Source organism: Ictidomys tridecemlineatus, chromosome 2 (genome assembly GCF_052094955.1).
Source record: "Ictidomys tridecemlineatus isolate mIctTri1 chromosome 2, mIctTri1.hap1, whole genome shotgun sequence".
NCBI lineage: Eukaryota > Metazoa > Chordata > Mammalia > Rodentia > Sciuridae > Ictidomys > Ictidomys tridecemlineatus.
Window position 1 is genome coordinate 129,490,916 of NC_135478.1, and position 26,604 is coordinate 129,517,519.

General features: G+C 40.2%; 1 protein-coding gene across 6 annotated transcripts in view; it reads left to right on the plus strand.

The window, feature by feature from the left end:
- Nucleotides 1-26,604, plus strand: part of LOC101961207 (polycystin-1-like protein 1) — a 109,785-nt gene that overhangs the window by 19,532 nt on the left and 63,649 nt on the right. For 5 of the 6 annotated variants that reach the window (XR_013435030.1, XM_078039763.1, XM_078039767.1 and 2 more), the window contains 13 exons: nt 3,900-4,112; nt 6,305-6,547; nt 8,119-8,229; nt 8,343-8,500; nt 9,763-9,863; nt 15,534-15,726; nt 16,832-16,915; nt 19,762-19,969; nt 21,482-21,588; nt 22,820-23,066; nt 24,981-25,154; nt 26,218-26,337; nt 26,429-26,498. Coding sequence is in view for 5 of the 6 variants with exons in the window: in XM_078039763.1 (XP_077895889.1) it covers nt 3,900-4,112; nt 6,305-6,547; nt 8,119-8,229; nt 8,343-8,500; nt 9,763-9,863; nt 15,534-15,726; nt 16,832-16,915; nt 19,762-19,969; nt 21,482-21,588; nt 22,820-23,066; nt 24,981-25,154; nt 26,218-26,337; nt 26,429-26,498 (2,029 nt within the window). In the remaining variant the exon portion in view is untranslated. The remainder of the gene's footprint in view (nt 1-3,899; nt 4,113-6,304; nt 6,548-8,118; nt 8,230-8,342; nt 8,501-9,762; nt 9,864-15,533; nt 15,727-16,831; nt 16,916-19,761; nt 19,970-21,481; nt 21,589-22,819; nt 23,067-24,980; nt 25,155-26,217; nt 26,338-26,428; nt 26,499-26,604) is intronic. The other variant, XM_078039764.1, reaches the window with a different exon arrangement.

The window sequence follows — 26,604 nt, forward strand, 5'->3', positions numbered from 1 at the left end:
TGCCTCCCTCCCATTTTGCATTTTTGGGATTTTTCACCTTGGGTTAAGCTTTCCCTTTGTGGCTTTTTTCCATTTTTCCCTCTGCCAAATGATACCCAATATGCTTAATAATCTCATTTTTTTTAAATCACTGTCTTCCATCTGGTCCCTCATTTCTAGGCACCTCTTTATAGCACAGCATTCAGAAAGTGAGTTCTGAGCTTGCTGTGGCCTATACTAGTTGTCCATCCTGCATTTTTAAACTGTCAAATTTGTGCTTCCATCTTCTTATCAACACTGCTAGTGCTTTCATCAAAGTCACTTGGATCCTCTCGATACCAAGTTCACTGGACTCTTCTCCTCACCATCCTCTCCCTCAGAGGACATTCTGTGTGGGTCTTGCCTTTCATTGGAGCTCACTTATCTTGGTTTCATGACACGTTTTCTTGATTGGCCACAATTGCCACCAGTCTGCAAGATGGGTGAAATCACACCCACCTCCCACACTCAGTCTCCATAGCAATGATTCCCTGCCTCCAGCAAGCATCCATCCCTCGTTTTATGTTCAGAACATAGTAGGATGACCCCTTCCCTACCCATCCATGTTGATGTGGTCAGTGTTCAGGGTTCTGGCTCATGACTACTAGACCTCTATGTCCACACCTTCTGTCTGGGTGCTCTCATCTAGTCCTTTAACCCTAGATGGAGATGATAATCACTCCACATCTTATGTCTTCTACCCACACTCTCTCAAGTGCTTCAGTCCCATGCATATAACTACCCACCTCACATTTCCATGAAGGTAAACACTGTGCTCACGCCCAACATGACAAGGTGGAGCTCTCCTGATCCACTCCTCACCTCACCCTCCCCAGCTCTGGACAAGGTAGCACTGTACACCTGAACTGCTGTGAAAACCCCAGTGTCACCTCAGTGTCCTCCCTTTTCCTCATCCAATAACTTACAATTGAGTCTTGGTAGTTCCTCTTCAAAAACATAGCCAGACTCTTCCTGCCTCTTCCATCTCTACTGCCCACCTCTCTAACCTAAGGTCAGAGCCTGTTTCCCCCAGGCTAAGCATCTCTCTCACTGTTCTCTCTGCCTCCTCTCTTGCCACCTTATAACGCATGTCATAGAGCAGCCAGAGGATCATTATGCAAGCCTGACCCAGTTGATGCCACTCTCCTGCTGAACACTCTTCCATGTCTTCTCATAGCACGTTGGCTCCTTCTTACCTGTCACTTCTCCTCTCATGTTCTTTCTGTTCTCCCATGATCCTTGAGACTTGTTCTGGCTCAGAGTCAGTATGGTAATCCCTCTTACTGCCATGCCGACTCCTTTGTTCATCAAATAGCTGAAATCTTTCCTTTGACTCTCAGCTCAAATATAACTTCCTCAAGAGAATCATCCTTCACCTTCTCTTCTTGTTACTTGGGTTATCTCCTTCAGTATTTTTACAGTCAACATCCATCTCACTTCTTTATTACCCCTCTTTACTCACTGGAAAACTTCCATTGTAAACTCCACAATGGCAGGAACACAGGTGTGAAATGAATAAATAAATGAGTCATAGTAGGATGGCCCTATCCCCTTCCCTACCCCTCTTGCTCATCTCATCCTCCTCATCTTAAATTGCTCTACTACAAGAATCACCATTCTGGGAAGGAAGGCTGAGTTCCCTTGGCAAAGACCCTCCTCTCTTTGATAGGCTGTCTTCCTAAGGCATATCTGGCCTATCTCCTATTTACTGTAAAATAAATGGTTCCTGGTCCTATGAGGATAAAATTTAATCCTTCTGCATATCGTTTAAGGACTCTACCTGGTTTCAACTCACTTTGCACCTCATATTCAATATCTCCTGATGTAACCACCTTTCACCTTCATTCACTCTTGATTTTCCTAATGTCCCTGAAATAATAAGTTTTTTCTTAACACAGAAAATGTTATTTCCTATCCTGGGAAATTATTACTTTCTCTTGAAGGCTAGATTCAAATGCCACAATCTCCATGAAATCTTCAGAGCTCCAAAAGCAGGTTTCATTTTATTCTAGATAAATTTTGCACATGACTTTATTATAGCACTTTAACACTTGATTTGTAATATTTATTTATTTATTTTGGTACATCTGTCTTCTGACTTGACTAAGCCTCCTAAGATACAAACTGAATTAGTTGAAGTAATGTCAGCTGCTATAACAAATAACCCTGACATCTCAGTAACAGAATACATAGAAGTTTATTCACTCACACATGTTCAGTGTTCAGTAGGTATTCAGTACAGATCTTTCCCATGAGGACTCAATGGCTCCAGCTCTTTTCCTCTTGTGCTCCAAATATCCCAATATTTCCCCAGTCAAGGAAATAGAAAGTGGAGAAGGTCCACCATTTGTGGATAATGATGTCCTGGATGGAAGTGGCATGCCTCATTCCATTCACATTCTTTTGGTGAGCAATGGTCACACAGCCTCACCTGAACTCCAGGGACCTGGGACATGGAATTACTGCCCAGCAATGACCCTGCACAGAGCTCACAAGGATGAATCTGGTGGAGATCAAACCACCTCTGCCACAGTCCCTCTCTCTTATGTCTCTGAACACTACAGTCTGTTGCAAGCAGTTTGGGGCTTTAAGTGATAAATAAAATTGAACATGATTGACATTTCTAAAGTAACTATTTCTGAAATTTTTGGTTTAAAAGTGGGAAGTGTGAAAGTGGGCATATATGTCCTCTGAGGCATTTTTTGAATTTCTGATGAAAGATGATTTATATTTTAAGTCCTATTTTGATGGTAAGTAACCTTTTGGGTGGGGCCCTTATTAAGTAGTTTAAATATACTTCCAAACTAATTTTATTGTTGTTAGGAGAATTTGATTTTAAAAGGTATTTTTAAGCTGTATTTTAGTTAAATAAGTATGACTATAAAAAAATAGAATGGTAATTTCACATCATTGCACACACATTTGTTTATCAACTTCTGGGAGCTACTAAGGAACAAAAAAGAAAAGATATAGTCCTTATCTTTTAGGCATTAATGAATGACATTAAACGTGAAAACATATACTTCAATAAATATGCTGAGTCCCATACATAGGATAACCACAGAATTCTGCAGAAATAGGCAACAGTGAAGCTAACTCCAGTACACATTTAGAGTTGGTTTAAAAACATAAGTAGGAAAAACTCATAATTTTTTTTAGATGTAAAAATGGCATTGTGAACCAGCTTTTAGAGAGTTCTTACCTATCAGCAAAACATGTTAAAAATTCATGGGTAAACATGTGAGATTTACTTTTAAATATTTGTAAAAAAAAAAACTGAGTAAGGAATAAAAGAAAAAATATTGTCAGTTGAAGGATAATTTTTGAAGGTGGGTGACAGGTGACTGTATGACTCTACTATTCATTCTCTCAACCTTTGTGTATATTTGAAAGTGGTCCATAGTCACAGTTTAGAAAGAGAGAGAAAGAAAAGGAGGATTTTGCTGGGTAACAAGAGGTTAAAAGTATTGCAGATAGGAGGACTTATGTATTTCATAAGGTGCTAGGAGAAAGCCTTCATTATTTGGGAGAAATGACTCAACATAGAACATATGTGGGTGATAGGAAAAGAGAAGAGGTTGGGACCATTTTGTGAAAGGATTTGTGAGCGAATTTTAGGGTTCAACCTAAGTAACATTTTAAAGCATAAAGGTCTGTTAAGAACAATCTGATTTCCTTAGTCATTTTATGTGTGGAAAAACTAAATGACAGAGAACAAACTGTTATTAAGGAATCTGACCAGTAGAGATGAAATGTGAGCTTGATTTAGTTCTTCTGACCCCAAGTTCAATAATTTTAATTCTCAATAATAATGAAAGAGGCAGAAGCATATGTATTGTATGCTTGGAAAGATTTTATTTACATCTCTTCTTTCCACAAAGTTAAGCTTTTTGAGTGCAGTGCACATTCTCAAGTACACGCGGTCACTCCTTGCTCAAGGACAGCTCTTGGGAAGGTTTGTGGTTGACAGACAACTCAGGCTAGAACTTATCCTTCTCATCTCTGGAGTCTGGGAAGCCTCGGCACAGGAAAAATTTAGAAATGAGAACTATCTACAAGAAGAAGGAATGAAGATTATCTCAGATGTATTATTGGTAAGTTAGATTTTTTTCCTCTACTCATCTGCTGTCATATATAACAAATTAGAATAAATAAAAAAAGAAAGAATGCTAAGAGAAACATAATGGGTTGGTATGTTATCAGTAGAAGAATTTAATTATTTAGAAATTAAAAATGCAAATGTTTTAATTTAACAATAAAAATTTTATAATGTCAAAAACAAACAATAGAAACAGCTTCTGGGCTAAGAATGTAGCTTACTGGTAGGGTACCAAGAAACAACAACAGGGGCTGGGGATGTGGCTCAAGCGGTAGCGTGCTCGCCTGGCATGCATGCAGCCCGGGTTCGATCCTCAGCACCACATACAAACAAAGGTGTTGTGTCCACCGATATCTAAAAAATAAAATATTAAAAAATTCTCTCTCTCTCCTTCTCTCACTCTCTCTTTAAAAAAAAAAAAAAAAGAAAGAAAGAAACAACAACAGTGAAGTAGCTGTTCCCCTCTCCCAGATTTAACCTGCATTTGTAATTGCTTCTCACAATTGAAAGTAGAATCGTTTTCTGAAGAACTGTGATTACAATTCTAGGTGGTAGATTGGTATTTGGAAATTTTTTTTAAAGGCAATGATTTCATTTTTTTTAACCTTCATTTTATTTATTTTTTTGTGGTATTGAGGATCAAACCCATTGCCTCACAATGCTAGGCAAGCGCTCTACCTCTGAGCCACAACACCAGTCCAAATTTTTTATTTGAATTTTAAGAGTTTTGTGGTACTTGTGTAATGTTCTCAATGTTTGATAATTTACATTTGGAATACTTGGAAAGATTTTGGACTTAGAAACATCATTCCTTGGGGTACCTTCAATTCTTTTGAGGAATGATATGAAGTAATGCAAACAATTATACACATTAACTTAAAAAGTAGCCCTGCTGATCGATAACTGCTTTAAAAAATTCCACAGTTCATTTCACTTATTTCTGCTTCAGGAGCTTTGGAAAATTATAAAAGACAGTTTGTTTGATTGTTTTTTTCATCTTATGAAATGGCCAGTGCTTTCAGGAAGGAGTGAGTTAGTGAATGGGGCTTTGGTCTCTCTTCTCCTACAATCTATCATCCCTGTCACCCAGGTCTCCTTGTTTATGTAACTGGTAACTGCTGGAATTAAATAAATACTCTACTTGAATCTGCTAATAATTGTCATTACACATTAGCATGCTGTGTTACAGCGTTTTATCACTGTGACCAAAATACCTGGCAAGAACAACTTAAGGGAGGAAAAGTTTATTTGGGGCTCATGTTTCAGAGGTTTAGTCCCTGGCCATCTGACTCTATTGCTTTGGACCTGAGTGAGGCAGAATATCATGCAGAAGGCATGGCAAAGGAAAGCTGCTCAGCTCATAGCAGCAGAGAAGCAGAAAAAGAGTCAGGAACAAAATATACTCTGAGGTCATATCCCTAGTGGCCCATTTCCTCCAGCCTCGTCCCACCTGCCTACAGTTTCCACCCAGTAGTTCATTCAAATTATTAATCCAATTGATGTATTAATCAACTGATATGATTACAGCTCTCATAATCCAATCTTCACTGGATTATTGCTATGTTGTATAACACATGAGCTCTTTGGGGAACACTTGTAGATCCAAATCACAACACATATTTAAAAATGGGTAATAAGTCCTAGGGCCCTATGGTCAGGTTAACTATCAAGTCTCCAAGTTTTAAAAATGATCATGTATAGCTGGGTGCAGTGGCACATGCCTGTAATCCCAGTAACTTGGGAGGCTGAGACAGTGAGATAGCAAGTTCAAACGTAACATCAGCAACTTAGTGAAGCCCTAAGCAACTCAGTGAGACCCTCTCTCTAATAAAATATGAAAAAGATCTGGGATATGATTCAGTGGTTAAGCACCCCTGGATTCAATCCCTGGTACCAAAAAAAAAAATGAGCATGGTATTAAAACATTTTTGATGGACTAGGATCCTCTAAGAGCATAGAAATCATTTAAAGAATGAATAAAAGTCACAAAAAGGGTTTGCTTAAACAAAAGAAATCAGTTTGTCTTTTATTATTTGCCATTTTAGTTCCTGAGCAAATATTTTCTCAGGCAAATGAATCCAATCTACCTTTAGACAGGTTATCCTGGAATGACTTTTCACCTCTCCTTGTCTGCATTCAGGTCAGTTTGCTTATTTGCATGTAAGTATGTGACTCTCTGTGTTTCAGGGCTGTCTTTCCTTGAGCCATCAGAATCATCTCATTGTGAATACTGGGCAGATGGAGTTCCAGACCCTTCTTCATCACAACCTTCGGCGCTCCATCCAGAACCTGGGCTCTGTCCAGGTGTACTTACCTGGTGACCTGACAGGGCACAGTTCTGCTCAAGAGGGAATGCAGAGCCTGTGCTACATAAGCCAGCTCATGTTCTTCAAGAAAAACCCTTATCCAGAAGCAGGAGCACCTGGGAAGGTACAGGACAGTGGCAAACTGCCATTTTTAATGATCATTTCAAATTTTCAGTGATGGCTTCCATAGTAAAGAGACTTGATTAGCACATTTGCACCTGTTTAGCTCCTAAATCGAACACCTAGAACATGTTGTTGACTTTACTCCTCTTGGAAGAACAGTTTCTTGAGAAGAATCTTAGCAAAACTTGGTGTTCCTGATAGCTGGGTAATTGGACCCATTCAGAATTCCCTGTGGGGTTTTAAATATATTGTCAGAGAATACAAGACTCCAGTAGGTTAGAACATGTGGTACAGTGATTATGAGTTGGACAGGTTTGATTGTTCCTAAAATCAAATGCACATTTCCACTAGAATGAAATCTGAGGAGGGACTGCCCAGGGTCTATCAGAACTTTCTTTTCTTTTTCTCTCACCTGAGAGGCACGTCTGGCCTAAACGCAATTAGGATGGGGAAGTCAGGAGGATTGTTCCAGCCACCTGGAAATTTTGTGAATATTCACATCAAATTCTGCATTTAGAAATCCAGTGAGTTCTCCTAAAAGAGAGATAAACTGTGTTCTCTCTGTTCACAGTCTCTTGGCCCTGCTCCAATACTTGGCTCATTTGAGCATCCAGTGAAATCTAATGAATGAATGTACTAATTATGATGTGCATCTTATTTTGATAAAAAAAAATATACTTTTTTTTAAAAGAATTTGCTTCTTTTTTAGGGAACTGTAAATAGCTAATCAGCATATGAAAATAATTCATACTAGCAAGAAGTAAAGAAATAGCAATTAAAATGATGTTTTAACTTACAAAAATGCAAGTATCTAAAAATACTACTTGTGGAAATGTCATGGGAGAACTAAGATGTTGGTTGGTATAAACTTTGAGAAAGTGCTGGGCACCAGGAGTTTCAAAACAACCAGACCCTGTTAAAGAAATTTTAACTCAGTTGTAGAAATTCACACCAAGGAAACGAGGAAAGATTTCAAAGCAAGATGTTTTGTTGTGTTTATTTAAAACATCATTTATGATAATCCAAATAGACAGAAACCTAACTATTCACTGGTCATTTAAGTAAATTGCAATTTACATTTAACTAATTAAAATTATGTCCATAAGGGAATTTTATGAACTTTAGATTTTATGCAAAAAAATATGGAAGACTGATTTTTTTTTTCTGCCCAGTGTATACTCCACGCATGGAAAAGGTTTGAAATGCATCACCCCCAAAGTTACTTTCTCTGAGTAATGGGCAAGCTGTTCTTCACTCTTTTAAATCCCTCTGTGCCTTCCTGATTATCTCTAATAAGCAGATATGTCTTTTTGTATGAGCACTTCAAAAATTAAAAATACTTTAAAACAAATAATTTTAATAAGGGTAACATAAATGAAGCATTAAGCTCATCCCCAATCCTGCCATTCTAACTAGTAAAACTAGTTTGGGTTACTATATGATTCTCTAATATCTGGCACATAATTTTGCAGTACTGTGATGGTACCATCACTCACTATACCTTGGTTTCCTTCTTTTCTTGTTTGAGTCAACTCTGGGCTTTGTTTTCTGAGATGGCCTTTGCTTTCTAAGGTTGGCGAAGTCGTGGGGCTCACACTCTACAGCTGCTCCAGCAGGAGACCCATCCACAGAGGACGGCTGAACACACCTCTAACTGTGGAGTTTGGGGAGGAAGACAGTCCAGTAAGGAGAGCCTTGCCCCATGCCTGCTTCAGTTAGACTGTGCAGGCTAGTTTTTCATGCACTCACTTTTCCACATACAACTTTCATTTAATTTGTTTTCTTCTCAATTACAGGATAATAAGAGAAATAAAACAAAGTTTATATTGCTTCGGGAAAAGGTGAATTTCCATCAGTTCACTGGGATATCCCCAAAACCCCAGGAGTCTCTACAGATACGAATTGAGTTTTCTAAGCCCATTACCAGAGCATTTCCTGTCATGCTGCTAGTAAGGTATGTTGAGGGTGACTGCAAAAGTGCCCATGAGATGGTGGCAAGACTCACTGACCTTAAGAATTTTTTGTGAAAGATTAGCGAATTAAAATGTTTTCAAAGCAATGAAGAGGCTCATTGTCTAAAGAAATTATTTATTTTACTATTTAGACAATAAGCTTCCATAGTTTGTTTTTCAGGTTAGATTCTGCCTATTAATTGGCGTGAGAAACATCTGAATAGATAGTAATGATATGTATCATCTTATTTGGGAATCCATTTGATCTTCCTTCCTTCTTTCCTTCTTTCCTTCCTTCCTTCCTTCCTTCCTTCCTTCTCTTCCTTTCTTTCTTCTTCCTATTCCTCTTCTTCCTCCTCTTCCTCCTCCCCTGCTCCTCCTCTTCCTTCTTTTTCCTTTCTCTCAATAAGGAAAAAATGTTCTCATATATATATAGATATATCTAAGGAGATTTCATAAATTATCTTTCTCAGTAATATTTAGTCTGTGAAATTGGATGGCCATTTTAATCACTAAATTGCATAAGAAGGATAAATAAATGAACATTAAAAGATTCTTTGGAATCTTACTTTGAAATTGCTAATGGAAGCCTTGAGTTTGTGGGGTGATGCTATTCCACTGCACCTGTTTGATTGAGAGAGTAGCTTGACTGAACCAAAGGGGACTCCCAAGCAAGGGCTGTCTCTTAGGCAGACACTGCCTGCTAGCCCTGGCACAGTGCCATTCTGCCCACTGACTTAACCCTCATTCTGCCAAATGAGCTAATCCATCAAATGTCTGAAATTGTCTATTTCCTCAAAGAATTCAGGTTTTAACTTACTTCAACACACAGAAGAAGTACATTTTCAATTCCTAGAAAATTCTTAGTCTGACCACTTTGTGCTTATTGTCCTTTATCTGCCAATTTCTAGCTCTGCCAACAGGTGCAGTGGAGCATTAAGACAGCTGTGTATGTGCTGCAGGGCCCTCCTAACATGGAGCCAGCACTGTATGTTTTATTCCTATATACTATGCTGGTTATTCTTGTTTTTCTCTTTTACTGAAGTTTTAGGGGTTTTGTGTTCTATTTTTTTTAATGAAATGAAGAATGAAAGTGTCATCCATTTATTAAAAGTCCAACTGGTACCATGGGATTAGCACATCAGATCGTTTTAGCCCATGCTACTTCTTGTGGCAAGAAGGTTGTTTTTCACAAATTATATGACTAAAGAGTTGAAAGAGGAAAAAAAAAACTAGACATCACTACTTCATTTCTATTTTCTAGATTCTCCAAGAAACCTACTCCCTCTGATTTTCTTGTGAAACAAATCTACTCCTGGGATGAGCAAATTGTCCAAATTTACATACCTGCTGTTCCACAAAAAGGTCAGTGGATAAGATGCTTTTTAATTTTCAATTCTTTTCAGGCTACAACTTGAGTTTGCAGAGCAGTGTTTTTCTCATGACATAACCATCCTCATGACACAACCATCCAAGTCATCTCTTTGCCTGCTAATAAACAAACCATTTCTCAATACTCTTGTGAAAAGTATACTATAACCAAGTACAGTCCTTGTCATCCAGTGGTGTGGAGGACACATGCACTTTTCACAGGACCCTGCCCACCTCTCCCTCTCTCCTTGCCTCAAGCTATGACTCCTCCTGCTTCTCAGGGTTCTGGGTTTGTTCCACTGGTAGCTGTCTGCAGTTCCTTCCATTTTCTTTCCTTGAACTCCCCTCTGTGGAGCTGCTTTGACCCTAGAAGTTCATTTGCCTCCACTGCCCAAGTGCCTTGACTTTGCTTTCTAACCTGCTGCCCCTTGCCTCCCAGCTAGACATCAGGGACCATGACTTCAAAGGTGAGGCTTCTCCGTATGTCACATAAAAGCAGAGAACAGGCCCTTTTGATGATCCTTGCAGAATATTGACCTTGGGGCTCACCCTTTCACAGCAGTCTGACCTGTTTGCTTAGAATCCTGAGCGCCAGTGTATTCCCCTGAAGATCAAGAAACTGGAGCTCTGTGTGCTTAAGTGGACCAAACAAGACTAATAGATACATACTTTAGACCCATGTCCAGCATGCTATGTGGTCCTTGAAAGAGAAGTTGGCTTCTGACCCTCAGGTGAATGGGTGAATCCTTCATCTCTAAATTTTTCTATACTGAGATATAGTCACTTTCCTCTGAGACCCAGTCACTTCTCTTCTCTTTTGAAATGAATCCAACTGTATTGCTAATCAAATTCAATTAAATAAGCCAAACTCAGAAAGTCTAAGGTTGAAAGTTTTCTCTTAGATGCAGAAGGTAGAGAGAAGTCAGGAATTAAAAAGAGAGAGGTGGTCCCTTGAAAATGGAAGGGAGAACAGTGGAAGAGAGGGAGAGGATCCGGGAGGGAGGGGATCCAGGAGGAAGGAGAAGGGAAGAAGGATGGGAAAGGGGAGAAACTTCAGGATAAAATTTTAAAAATTTCATGTGCAGCATGCATGCATGAATATATCACAATGAATGCCACTTTTATGCACCAATTTAAAAATAAATAAATAGAAGGAAGACCAGTAAAGTAGAATAAAGAAAGCAGTGGGAAGGGGGAAAAGAAGTACTGGAAATTGAAAGGAAGCAAATAATGGCATACATGTGTTAGAATATGTCAAAATGAACCCCACTGCTATGTATAACTATAAAGTATGAATAAAAACTTTTAAATTCTGAATTTTTAAACTTCATGGCAATTTTTTAAAATTTTACATTTCACATTTCTTTTCTACAATATTTTGTTGTAAAAAATTTTAAACTGATAGAAAAGTTTTAAAAAGTAAAAACAAACACCTATATTATTCCATCTGGATTTACCAACAGCTCACATTTTGCTACACACAATTTATCCTGGTGTACATCTGAATGTGCATGAATGTGTGGGGGTGTGCATACTTGTGTGCTTTTGGGTGAGCTCTTAGGAGGAGGGGAAGGAGGATGGGGAGGAGGAGGATCCAGTGGAATGAAATTTTCAGACTCATGACATTCCACTTTTAAATACTTTGACAGACATCTCATTAAAAAAGGGGGCTCTCCTACTGAACTCAGGAAAATTATAACCCCAAACAATCAACATTAGCTTAATATCTACCCTGTAGCCCCTAGTTAAAATTTTGAAATTTCCCCTAATGTCTTTAAACCTTTATATTTCTTATTCAGAATTAAATCAGACTTCATGAGTGCATTTCATTGCCATGTTTTTATAGTCCCTTTAAAATCTAGAACACTTCCCCCATTTTTAAAAATAACAATGACTTTTAAATTATTCCAGCTCAGTCATTTCTTTTGCTGTCTCACATTCTAAAATTGTATGATATTTTATGATTAAATTCAGTTTGTAGGTGTTTGGCGCATTCTCAACAGGTAATGCCCAGCATGGTAGTTAGCTTGAGGAGAGCCCCTCTAGTCTAACAGGCCACTTTTCCCTGCATAGTCACTGTGAGGTGAAGCTCCTGAACCAGCTGAGTGTTCTCTTGCCTGCAGCCTCTCACCCCATGGTTTCAAGTTAGCACTGGTGATATACAGTGGTCCACAGAATGATGACTTTCTAGCTCCACCATAAATCAGGAGGCATTCTTCAGTAAAGGAGCACTTCTCTCTCCCTTACCCGTGTTCTTTTGTCTCTTGGTGCCTAGAGTGTCTCAAAAATATAATATGTTCAGTTCATTTCCATCATTTTTCTTTCTGATGCTCGACTTGGTCAAAGAGAATTCCCTCATGATGCTTCTTGAATTTTTTTGACAGGGTAAACCTTTGAGTGCTTGCTTGCTTCCTGGGGTGCAGGATGCTCTGCCTTGTCATGCACTTGACCTGCCCTTCCTTGGAATCAGCTCTTTGTCATGGGGACTTTTAGAATTCCAGACCTGGGCACCAAATGTGCTCATTAAATATTGGGGTCTCATTGATTTAGTTAGTAACTGTGTGTGTGTGTGTGTGTGTGTGTGTGTGTGAGAGAGAGAGAGAGAGAGAGAGAGAGATGAGCTCATGCTAACGTCTTCAATTCAAATCCAACACCCTGGGTTCCTTCGTATCTCCATTTTCAAAGATATCTCTAGTATTGCCCCAAAAGCACACAGTGAAAATTATTCAAATTAATTATTTTCTCTGTGTAGAGTTTTGACATCAATATTATGTAAAATTAAGTTCACTTTTTTTCTTCATGTATTTAATAGTAGAGTTTAATTTATTCATGTTTTTATTTTTTTAATATGGGAGATATTTACATCATTCACTTGTCTAAACCATACTTGGAGCTAAATCCTACTTCCAAAAATATCACCCACTCTGCTTGTTCTGAAGTGCCCCTTATGTTTGAATTAGTTCATTTTTTTCCCCCAGTGTTTCAGTTTGGAAAACTGAGCATTCTTTCTTATACTCTCTCATATTTTGCTTTCTTGGTTAAATTAGATATTTAGAAGTCACTTCATCAGTTTTCATCAATCAGTTTTTTCAGTCTTCTGTGTGTATGTAAGAGGTTTGCACATATACTATACTGAATCTGGCGGGGGGGTGTATCCTCAAGTTAATTCCTTTAGGTATGTTTTTTTCTGGGTCAAAAAGAAAATTCATTTATGGCTTTATAAGTATTCCAAATTTCCCTCACTGCAATGAATGAAAATACCTGCTTTCCCACAGCTTTGTCAAAAGAAGATATTTTTGATCTATTGAATTTTATCAGATAAGTGAAAATGATAGTTTTAATATGAATTTTTACATGAACTGAGCATTTTTCATGTGTTTAAAGGCAGTCACCAACTTTTTCATGTAAACTTTCATATATACCTATTTTTCTATTGAGCTTGCTTTTTCTTGTTTTTTTTTATTCTTCATAGTATTCTCTTTTTTTAATTTTTATTGGTTGTTCAAAATATTACAAAGCTCTTGACATATCAAATTTCAAACATTAGTTTCCAGTGAGTTATGAACTCCCATTTTTACCCCAAATACAGATTGCAGAATCACATCGGTTACACATACACATTTTTACATAATGCCATACTAGTAACTGTTGTATTCTGCTACCTTTCCTATCCTCTACTATCCCCCCTCCCCCCACTTCTCTTTCTATCCCATCTACTGTAATTCGTTTCTCTCCTTTTTTTTTTTCCAATTCCCCTCACAACCTCTTATATGTAGTTTTTTATAGCAATGAGGGTCTCTTTCCATTTCCATGCAATTCCCCTTTTCTCTCCCTTTCCCTCCCACCTCGTGTCTCTGTTTAATGTTAATATTTTCTTCCTGCTCTTTCTCCCTGCTCTATTCTTAGTCAAATGCTGGAGAGGATGTGGGGAAAAGGATACTCTTGTACATTGCTGGTGGGACTGCAAATTGGTTCGGCCAATTTGGAAAGCAGTATGGAGATTCCTGGGAAAGCTGGGAATGGAACCACCATTTGACCCAGCTATTGCCCTTCTCAGACTATTCCCTGAAGACCTTAAGAGAGCGTACTACAGGGATACTGCCACATCGATGTTCACAGCAGCACAATTCACAATAGCTAGACTGTGGAACCAACCCAGATGCCCTTCAATGGATGAATGGATTTAAAAAAATGTGGCATTTATACACCATGGAGTATTATGCAGCACTAAAAAATGACAAAATCATGGAATTCGCAGGGAAATGGATGGCACTAGAACAGATTATGCTTAGTGAAGCTAGCCAATCCCTAAAAAACAAATACCAAATGTCTTCTTTGATATAATGTTTTTTTTAAGAGCTCTTTCTACATTAGGATGATTTATGATGTTCCAAGTCCCTCTTGAGATCCTGAACAAACCAATCACCTCATCTTAGTGGGGATGGAGAGAGTTCAGTGTCTTCAGTTGCCATTCAAACCACTTTCTATTTCTCCAAGGCTGTCAGCCAAACATCAGCATGTCAGAGTCTGCATCCTTTTCTGTAATATAGATTGCATATATTTTCTTACAGCTCACCATTGATTTATTTTACTGTTTTGAAAAAAAATTAATAGTGAAATTTACCAGCATTTTCTAACATGAGTCTTAAATTTTGAACTATTGTTAGAAATTAATTTCTTATATTCAGATTCTAGAAGAAATCATTCATGTGCTATTTTAGTGTTTGTAAAGTTTTTTTTTTCCATTTGTACCTCTGATCAATAGGTGCTTATTATTGTGACTGGGATGAGGAATGGACCTAATTCCATATTTATACAAATAGTTCATATCTAATGAATGATAACCAGGTTTCTACCTGGTCATCATGCCCACCCCTCCCCGTGGTGACTGCCCTGGTATTTGTTAAAAGTATTAGGAGAAAATTTTAAATAAGTGACAGATTAAAATGCTTTTGCTTTTAAACATAAAAATTATCTAAAAATGATAGCTTAAAACCAAATGGGTCACTGGGTGCAGTAGTGCACACTTGTAATCCTAGTGGCTTAGGAGGCTGAGGCACAAGGATGGCAAGTTCAAGGCCAGCATAGCAACTTAGCAAGGCACCAAGGAACTTAGTAAGTCCCTGTCTCAAAATTTAAAAAAAAAAAAAAAAAAGTTTAAAAGGGCTGGGGATGTGGCTCAGTGGTTAAGTGCCCCTGGGTTCAATCCCCTGTACCAAAAAACAAATAAACACCCAAAATACCACAGGAATCACTGTACTGCCCTTAAACAAGAAGGATGCAGACTGTGATATGCTGATTTTTGACAGGTTGGCCGACAGGCTGGGGAGAAATAGAAAGTGGCTTGAATGACATCTGAAGACTGAACTCTCTCCATCTCCACTAAAATGAGGTAACTGGTTTGTTCAGGGTCTCAGGAAGGACTTGGAACATCACAAGCCCTGGAAATACTGTTTTCCTTCCTAGCACTTTGCCATAGTCAAATCAAAGTTTGAGTGGGTGTAATTCACCATTTAAATGCTCTGGAAACAAAAAAGGCCAGAATTTAATGTCCCCTTTCAATCTCTGCCTATCTCTTTCTACTTTCCCCACCTACCAGCTCCTCTGTCTGGAATGGAGTATGCCTTTTGCAAACTTCAGACTGTTTGCCTTTTCTCTGTGTAGGTGCCAACATGGGATATTTATCCTTGTTAGATGCTGACTATGACAGAAGACCTCCAAACAAATACTTTGCTAAGGCAGTGAACTACACAGTACATTTCCAGTGGATCCAATGCGTGTTTTGGGATAAGAGAGAGTGGAAATCTGAAAGTTTCTCTCCACAACCAGGAACTTCTCCAGAAAAAGTTAATTGCAGGTATGAGCATGCTGTTGGGAAAGAGTCCGGGAATTTTAGCAAGTGACTACATTGGCTTCTTCGTTTGGTCGGGCCCTGGAACCTCTTCTGAATCATGTCCTCCCATGAATAGCTGGAAAAGTCTTGGATGGCACAACCCTAACAGGATGAGCCTTTTATACCCATTCTCATGTCAGTCTTGATTCTCCCTTGCTGCCCTGTGGCTCTGAGAGGAGGGGACTGGTTTCTACCTGGTCATCATGCCCACCCCTCCCCGTGGTGACTGCGGTGCAGTAGCTATTTATTGAGCTTCTTTCTACTCAGAAATGAGTCAACAGAGAAGTGGCACAGGGGTCCAGTTTTATTATAATGGAAATGCTGGCACCCCTTGGGTGTGCAGTTTGAAGTCAGACAGGGTCCTCTGCTCTCACTGCCCCTCTGTCCCTCCTCTTCCTGTGCAGAGGAGTCCTCACCCCACACCCCCAGGCCTGGCTCGAGGATGAACATCATGAGACTCTGCACAGACATGAGCTCCCTTCTCAGGAATTTCTGGGTATCTGAATCATGTTACTAAATTGGAAATTCTTTATTTTCTAGCCACAAAATTTACAATTGTATGAGAAGTTTAGTCCTTTCATTTTGGTTGTCCTTACCCTCTTGTTAAGGTAGAGATCAACAATAATTTAGGCATATTTAGAAGAAGAAATAGTCGTTTCCTCCTTAGGAAAAATTAAACCATAAGAAACTGTATATTATGGTTGCCAGTTAGGCAAATATGTCCTGATTGGAGCATCTCGATGACATTCATCTTTGTTTTTGACTTTATTGTGTTGCACCCTTTTGTGGTTGTGCCATTTGAATTTCCAGGTAACAGCCCAATATTCCACTTTTATATTTAATTATAAATTAATGCCATCATTCATTCTCTATTACATACCAATAACTAGCAGGGACTGGTATGTAACAGAGAATGAATGATGGCATTAATATACACTGTGAACTGGGCGTACATGGTAGCAGTATGTTTAGGACCTGTTTTCTTTTTCACTCTGGTTATCTTACCACTACCCTGTGAACAGCTGCTCCTGTTGCACATTCTGTATCGTAATGTGCATTTCCCTCCTAGCTATGACCACCTCGCAGTGTTCTCTGTCCTGAGAAGAAAGCTGAAGGCCGGTTTTGAAGTGAGCGACATATCCAGTTTACAGCAGTAAGTTCCATCTTCTAAATCAAGATTTCATTTTGTTGTTGCCACTGCCCACTCAGCATGCTCATGTATAATTAAGCAGATGCTTGAAATCTGTTTTATTTTTTTTATTAGTTGTTCACAACAAAATTTTATTTATTTATTTTTGCATTACAATTCTTAAACACCATTATACCTAATTTATCTTATCTCCGATTATATATAAGGTATATTGACACCAAATTCACATTTTCATACATGTATTTTGTATAATGATGAGGGTCTTATTTTGTTTTTTGGATTATGAATATTAGGAGATAATTGTCTTTAAATACTATATCCAACTGTATGTCTGAGCTTTTTTGCTGCTGTGACTAAAAGATCAGATCAGATCAGAATGACTTTAGGGAGAAGTTTACTTGGGGACTTGCAGTTTCAGAGGTCTCTGTCCATAGACAGCTGGCTGCATTCCTCTGGGTTCCAGGCAAAGCAGGGCATCATGGTGAAAGAGTGTGGCAGAGGGAAGTGGCTCACATGATGATCAGAAAGCAAAGAGAGACACTCCACTTGCCAGATATAAAATACATACCCCAAAGCCGCACCCCCAGTGCTCTACCTCCTCCAGCCTCACCCCACCTGTCTTCAGTTACCATTCAATGCCACCAGGTGATTAATTCACTGATTGGGTTAAGGCTATCCTAACCCAATCCTTTCTCTGCTAAACCTTCTTGCGTTGTCTCACATATGAGCTTTTGGCAGACATCTCACATCCAAACCATAATACTGTCTATACTTACATTCACTGACAAGAGATTTATAAACACAAGAGAGTCAACATAATTTTTTTAAATTTTTAGGTTAGATTTAGTTCAATGTGAATTTGGCTAATTATAATTGATTATGTTAATATCTATTGTGTTGTCACCTAGATTTGTCTGACCTGGTTTATACTTATAGTCACAGCCTAGTTGTTAATAGCTCTCTTTGTCTCTGAGATGTGTCCATTTTAAACAGTAAGTTTAAAATTCACCCTATTTTTCATGTTTCACATGAAACAACTTATATTTAGAGTCTGAAACAGGGGCACATCAACGGCAAGCTTCTGTAGGCAGCAACCTTGTCTGTCTAATTTGTCAGGCTGACCTATGTTTAATACAGAGCTTGTCCCTAGTAGGTGTTCAGTAAACATTTGCTGAGTGAATATTAAGGGCAGATCTGTACTTCCTTGAGTGTTGAGTTTTTCAGTTTTCCTACCTTGATATTCTTATAATAGGAAACTCTGCCTTTATTACTTAATCAACCATAGTATTTCCTAGACTAATTGGTGAATAAGAGAATTTGTAAATAAGACATTAATTACTAATGTAATTCTTGCTGACCTCAGAGAAGGTCACCAGTCATCCAGTGATCAGGGCTCTAAGTACAGCAGCCTCAGCCCTGGTTTCCGCAGCACTGACACCATTGGGGAGGGGGCTGTAAACAAAGAGGTTTGGGGGAAAGCTCAGGAGAAGTCCAGATAGAAGACAATACCTGAAGTCACACAGAGGCAGTAACACCAGGGACATCTGGCCAGAATCCAGGAGGTTCCAAGCCACAGCTCAGGTGTAGTAAGGATAAACTAGAGCCAGGTGGTTGTGAGCTGATGAGATGTGGCTTAGAACAAGTTTGTCCTGGTCTTGCTGGGAAAGAAGGAAGAAGAGTACAGTCAAGACCAGAAGCACAGCCCGATCCTAGATACAGTCAAAGAGCAGTGAGCAGGGGACTTAGCACTGAGTCCCCAAGCAGTATGGACTCCAGGCCCTACCTCTGAATCATAAAAGATCCATAAGGCTGAGCCCAGCCAGAATACCTTATTAGGTTAAGAGCCCAACACAGGGGACTCTATATGGATACTATTCTGTGGGTCTACAGGGGCTAGAGGATCTTTCTCCCCAAGCCAGGATTGGTGCCTGGTGAGTGTGACCTACAGGTGGAGAGCAAGCAGTGCCACCCACAGACAGGTATAGGTGGGATGTAGATGAGTCTACCTATTTGGGTCGCTGTGTCTGAAAGACCTGACCAGAACAATTGTAGAGGAGGAAAGGTTTATTTGAGAGCTCACAGTTTCAGAGGTCTTAGTCCATAGACAGCTGGCTCCATTCCTTGGGGCTTGAAGTGAGGCAGAACATCTTGGTGGGAGAGTAGGGCAAAGGAAAGCTGCTCACATGGTGATCAGGAAGCATAGAGGGAAAGTCTACTCTTCAGATTCAAATATATACCCCATAGCCACGCCCCCAATGAACCACTTCCTCCAGCTACACCCCACCTGCATTCTGTCACCATCCAGTTAATACCATCTGGAATTAATTCACTGATTAGGTTAAGGCTAGAATCCAATCATTTCTCCTCCAAACCTTTTGCATTGTTTCACATGTGAGCTTTTGCAGACATCACATCTAAACCATAACACTACCTGAAACCCCTCCAACATCTCCTAGCCTTGCCCTGGAGGCAGAAGAGGGAAGGGGGAAGAATGTTGCATCTGCATGTTTGAAGTACACATCTGCATGCCTTAATCTTCATAATAGCATGAGATTGGCATTTTTCTCATTTCCCGGCAAAAGTTCCTCAGGCCCAGCGGGTGTAGCTTCCCACCTCAAAGGCAGGTTCAGCACAGGCCTCCTTGTTCTGGAGTTCATGCCATGGTAGTCCTGTCTTCAGAAGCTCCTTGCACTGGGGCTCCAGGACATGTTTGAAAACAACCTGCAGACTATCTTGTGGTGTGTGTGTGTGTGTGTGTGTGTGTTGTGTGTGTGTGTGTGATCAGTTTTCTAAGTGTCTATTTCCATGTGTAATTCTCATTATATCTTTTCCTTTTTTTTTACTCACAGTCACCCACAAAACCTACTTCCCAGTATTTTTATTGTGATTTTTATGATTCTTTATGGATTTTTGGTTACTAAAAGCAGATGTATAGATAATCATGAAAAAAAGAAAATGGGATACATTTTTCTGCAAGAATATACCCCACCTGGCCACAAGTTGTATGCTGTTGTCATTGACACTGGCTTCCGAGCACCAGCTCGATTTACCTCAAAGGTAACATAAGGCCCTGGGGATACCTCAGTGGAGTCTAAGTGTGTAGCCTAAGTGTGTAGCCTTCAATGCACGAGAAGTGATGATTTGATGATTTAACTGAACTGTCAATCACCTGTCACCACCAGCCCCATCCAATTCCCTCTACCCTCCTGCAACCTGTACATGTGTAAGAGCAGAAGGTGGGACCCCCCCCAACCTTCTCCCAGCTCAAATCCCTTCCCCTCTTTCTGCCTTTACCATGGAAAACAGATCAAAGAGATTGGTTCTGTCTCTGGATTAGTCTCTGAGACTTTGAGAGACAACTCAGTTCTTCTGAGTTGACAGGAATCTATTACCCACCACCCAGATATAGATCTAGGGAGAAAGGAATGAGAATTGATCAGACAAACCTTGGAGATAGGTGGGAACATACCTGGATTGGAAGCTTGGGGTTAAAAAGAGTCTTCCCAAGCAGATGGAGGATGAAATAGAAGGGTGGGGAGTAGAGGAAATGGTAGGAGGCTGAAGGAAGTGATGCAGCATAGGGGAGCATCCATGCCAAGTGGGCAGTGAGAGCAAGGTCTGAGAGATGAACACCAGAGCCATGAGCAGAACCACAAGTCACAGAGACAGGAAGAGAGGTTCCATCTGCATTCAAAATTCACTCCCATTTCCTGAGGGAACTATGGCTGCTTTATGGAAACCTGTAGGACTGAGGGCATTGAGAAGAAAATGGGTCAATGAATGTTAGAAAAGAGATGTGTGTGATGGGAATGCCATGGTATAGCTAGGCACGAAATCTAACATGATCTCCACTCACTACAAGCCCTAGCCTATCAACTATATATTTATAGTAATTCATAAACAGTGAGCATCACATAGAAGGAAATTCTCTTAACTAAATTCTCTTAACTAGGACTACTTACAGCAGTCCTAGTATCTTTGAATTTAAAAAAAAATATCTTTCTTAAGTGAAAGATTGATAAACACAGTACTCATTCCTGGGTAGCAATACACCAGTGAGGAACAACAAGCCCAGCCCCACTGGAAACAGGCCTCCCCAGGGTGCACCTGCAGAGGTGGAAGCCCCTGCCACCTGACCCTGATGCCACTCCAGGGCCTAGCAGGCCTCCCCCAGTGTTCCTGCCAAGCCAAAGGGAGGAAGATGCTGCCCCCACCATGTGTTCTTTTACCCTGAAAAATATTAGTGCCCCAATAAATCCCAGGTGGGAACTAAGATTTCTAGATCAAGGATGTGAAAAACCATCCAGCCACCCCAGGCTCCATTTCCAGGGTCCAATTCCAGGCCCTATTCCCCATCCTCCAATCCTCCCTAATCTAGGAGGACTGTGCAGGCCATGCGGGCACCCCCTTCTCCCCTCAGCTCCATGCTGGGCCCTGTAGCTGTCCCACAGCTTGTCAGGTGGTTTCCAGAAGGATGGAAAGTAGAGAAGATCAGGGAAGCCCTACCCCAGGAGTGCTGGCATCTTCTATGAAACATCTGGAGCTCTCACCCTGTGTCTGTGTTTTAAGGTTTTCATTGTTTTATGTGGTGAAAATGGACTTTCAGAAACCAAAGAGCTCTGCAGTCCTGAGAAGACCCTGTTTGAAAGGAATTCCAGACACACGTTTATCCTGAGGTATTTGGAGATATTTCAACCACACGATTTAGAAAAGATAGGCCAATCAGAATCAGAGTGTTCTCATCATAAGCCCAAAAAAGTAGCATAGAGAACATTGGGAACATCAGTGTACATAAAATTTTATGAAGTATTTTTATAGTTTATTATTTGGAGTAGACTAAAGGTAGGTTATATGAAGGGGGGAAAGAGGGAAGGAGAAAGAGAAAGAAGGAAATCAACTAATTTTGCATGCTAAAATCACAATCACAATTCTAGGCCACTAAACCTGCCTAAATTAATTAGTATCATTCCAAACCTGGAAGAGTAAAGACATGTGGTCTTGCAAAGTTGGTGATGTTGGAAGAGGTAGGATCATTTATCAAGATAGAAGGCCAGCTTCTGCCACTTTTAGAAATGTGAAAGTACTGAACTAAATTATTTTTTCTACTGGAAAATTTTATTAATAGTATTTTTCTATTTGGAGTAGTTCTTTATTAAGAGATAAAAAGTTAACTTCTGACTAATTCACTCCAGGCAAAAATACATTAATGAGATTTGCATGACTTGGATTTAGGAAAACTATAGTCACCAATCCCCCTTGTTCTCAGGGGATATATTCCAGGACCCAGATAGATTCCAGAAACAGCAGATAATACCAACCCTGCATACCTCTGTTTGTTCCTATATATACATACCTAGGATACAGTTTCATTTATTAGTTTTTGCACACTAAAATCACAATCACAATTCTAGGCCTCTAAACCTGCCTAAATTAATTAGTATCATTCCAAACCTGGAAGAGTAAGGACATGTAAGAGTAAGGACATGAGGGTATAAGAGTAAGAAGTAAATAACTTCTTATAGTCATTTATTTAAACTTTTCTTAGCAAAAGAATAAAGATAACTAATAATAAAGTAGAATAATTATAATATACTATAACAAAATGTATTTAAAACTTATGAGTTGTTCATTTCTGGAATTCACCAGTTAATATTTTTGGACTCATGCTTGATGGTGGGGAACTGAAGTCATGGAAAGCAGAACTGAGGTTCAGGGGATAAGTGTGATAGATGCTGAACCCCTGTGTGTTGGGTGGGATTCACTATCCACTAGCCAGCTCTGGGGCTTCCACCTGTCACTCTGCATAGCAGTTATCTGTTGGCATATCTGCCCCTCATGGATCATTAGTGTCCTGAGTGCCAGCATCAGATTTGGCAAGGTGCCATGCCCATGCCATCCTGCACACAGGGCTGATGTGATGCTGCTGTGTGTCATCAGTGCTCCTGCGCAGTTGGGCCCACTCCGGAAGATCCGCCTCTGGCATGACAGCCGTGGGCCTTCCCCAAGCTGGTTCATTAGCCACGTGATGGTGAAAGAGCTGTACTCAGGACAGAGCTGGTTCTTCCCTGCCCAGTGCTGGCTAGCTGCGGACCAATGGGATGGCCACGTGGAGCGAGAGCTCACCCGCCTGCGCCATGGGTTGGGTTTCCAGAAAGTAAGTCCCATGCCAGTGCCAACCTGCCCACCTGGTGACTGGCACACCTTAGCACCTAGCTCTGCTTTTCTTCTTATAGTCATTTATTTAAACTTTTCTCAAGTTTGGCATATTATTTCTTTTCTTAGTCAACTATCAGGATATTCATATCTTCAATGATGCATGCAGTAAGTGGCCATGTAAGCATGAACTGATGGCCTTTGCCAACTTTAATCGCTACAGTAATGTTTCTTCTTTTAACAATTACTGCAATACCACCTATGGAATTTCTGGTTACTGGTGGTTTGCAATGTTCAGCAGACCCCTAATTAAAGTCTTTCCAGCACCTTGTGTATATATACAAAACAACTTAGATTACTATCACACAATATAGATGTGATTAGGGCCAGATGGCAGGAGATGGTGAAAAGTGACAGTCACCCATGATCTCACAGACCAACTGTGAAAGTTTTGATTTTTACAAGTTCTCTTCCAATCTTTTCCTATTTCCAATGTTCCCTATTCATTTTGTATAGTTGTAATAAAAAGACTTATGTGTTTTGTGCTTCCTAATTCAACATTTTAGAGTAAATTTCTTTATGAATGCTCTTTATGAACAATTTAAGGACTTTATAATGGCTGATATACACTCTTATTTGCTTAAGTATCCACCTACTGGGTACTCTTGATTTTCTTTTATTTACTTCCATGATAGAAAACTGTAGGTTTGAGTGTGTCTTTGTGTTTCTGGCAAATGATTTCCTAAGATGGTTCTCAAGCAGGAGTCAGGGCCCATGAAAGCTGATATTTCCCCAGACACTGGATCTCACCAATCCACTGGGCTCTCCTTCCAGCATGTCCCATTGTCGTGGTGGTGGGGAAAACCAGGCTTACAAATGAAGTAGTTTCTGGCTTGACATTGCTGATTTATTAGGAAGCACAATCATCATGAATTTGAAACAAGGGTTTCCAATCAGCCACAGCATATGGAAATTCTTCACCACCTGAAACCAAGGGACAATTCAAATGGGACTTTCCTTCAGACAGTTATTCCATGTAAGAATGACCACTTAGCTGACTGAACACAGTTAACAATAGGAGATGTGCATTGTTTCTCCTCCAGCTATTTTGCTTGAGAACTTTGTGTAAGAAATTTACACTAAGTTAGTCACTTATGAGTCCATGTAGCTATATTCCATGAATCCACTCTAACTCATTGGACAATCAGTTGACATATAAAAGACACAGTCTTATTCTGTTTCGATTTTTTTGCTGGTATTTGCTCATTATTCTACTTGTAATTCATATATCAGTCCTATGTATAAGTAATTCTGTTTTTTTCTACAATGTTGAGCACTAAATAATGTTTGAATTGCATTGAAACATTAAAAATTTAGTATAATTCCATGGGCAACATAGTGCCTGCTACATGGTGGACCATGTGGGTTACAGCATGGGTGGCACTAGCTTTTGGTGCACTCAGAGCCCAGTGAAAATGAACTGTCTGTTGGGGAAAGTACTGAGAACAGTTCCTAAATAGTCTATTAGGAACACATGGAGAAGTGTGTTCAGAGACTCTAGAGAGAAGGGGTTTCTGAGCCAATGTTAAAAATTCAGAAGCCAGACAAGTGAGAGGGAGGCTCAGGGGCCTCCAGTAGGAGGCTGGACTAAGCCAAAGTCCAGGGTGGTGGGAGTGTGTGGTTGCAGCAAGATGCTGGAAATGAGGTGGGAGGAAAGAAGCCAGAGCAAGGGGCTGTGTGGATCGTCCACCTGCACCCAGTGGTTATATAGCATCCAGCTAACCAACCCAGGTAGAAAAGCCAAAAAATTTTGGAGTCTCAGCTTAGGAAATTGTTGGTTATCAGTCAGGATCTCACTTTGTTCACACAAATGTCTGACATCAGGAAATTGTTGTTTTGTGGTTTTCCCTTTCAGCTGTTCTATTCCAAGTTCACAGAGTACCTGGAGGATTTCCATGTCTGGCTCTCCGTGTACAGTCGGCCTTCCTCCAGTGGCTACCTACACACACAGCGGCTCACGGTGTCCTTCTGTCTGCTGTGTGTCTATGCATTCCTTGCAGTCCTAGTTACTGCAGGAGAACATGAGCAGGTGGGAGGCAGCTGATTTTCCCACAATAGCTGCCAATTCTCAAGACCTAAAGCATGGCTCCCTCTTAACCAGGAAATTAGCGAGACTTACTTGAAGAAGAGTGTAAACCAGGGGAATCAGGCTGTGTACCTGGAGGGACCCCAGGTGACATGGCCAGAGATGTAGCTGGGAAGAGTCTGAAAGATGAAAGGTCTGGGTGAGGAGCTGCTGTGGTTGGCTGACCACTGCTGTATGAGACCTCAAACCCCAGGGGCCACAGAGCATGATATCCCCAGAGGTATTGGTAGCCTGGGTTGTCTCGTGGGAACACTCCCAAGTTTTTTTTTTAAGGTTGACATTTATTCACATTTTAAACAAATGCTTTGGCTGAGAGAACAGGGAAAAGTTAGCATGGCCACATTAGCATTTGGAATGCCAGTTTACACTGCAAACATGGTCTAATTATTCCTCATGAAATGTAGAGAATTAATTCAGAAACAGTTCAACCTGTCTCTCCTGAGTGAGGGGAAACAGCATGATTTTGGAGGGTATGGCAAAACAGTGGGATTAGTTTCTTACAACTCAGGGCTACTTATAAGCCCAACCCACTACATCCATATGGTCCCAACCATGCAGCTGGGGATGGTGGCCTTCTAACATGGCACCAGATATCAGAGAGGTGTGGTAACAGTTATAGATTTAGAGTTTTTTAAAGGAGTGTCATGTGCAAATAATTAGTTTTTAAAAAATATTTCAAAATATCACTAATTGGCAAGAAAGGAACCACCATATCCACCTGGGATGTACTCAGGACCTGTAGTCAGAAAACCTATGTTGGGTGGCACATTGAAGATACTGATGCCTTCTTGTCAGATTATAGCAAGGATTAAGTCCATTGAGAATCCCCTTCATGAAAAATGAGTGTCCACAGGGACTTCTACAGGAGAAAAACAAATGACTTTTTTTTGTGATTTTTTAACCTGGATTGAGAGAGCAAAGGTTAAGTCTTCGGAACTACAAATGCCCCTGAGTTTTAAGTTGGAATCACTTGAGGAGTTATAACTTCTACTGTTGACTGTCGCAGCTCCCTCTGGATGTCGGACCCACAGACATCACTCTCCGATCCTTTAGTCTGGGTTTCCTGTGCACCCTCCTGGCCTCCCCAGGGTCACAGCTCTTGGCACTGCTCTTCAGGCTCAGCAAGGTACCTGTGGACTATCTGCACAGCCCTATGCTCCTGAGTGGCACCTCCATTGCTGGGGGATATCCTCTCTAACCAGCCTCTACTTCTGCAGGAAGCGATGGAGTATCCCCAGACTGAGGCATGCAGACCGCTAAGAGGAGTGCAGACAGAGGTCCCTCTGGGTAAGCATGCACTAGAAACTCAAACTCTCCCCTCAAGCTGATCCCCTGGGCCAATCTTTTAGGTAGGAATGGAATCCCCTACTTCCAGTTTGCATTATGTTTCATA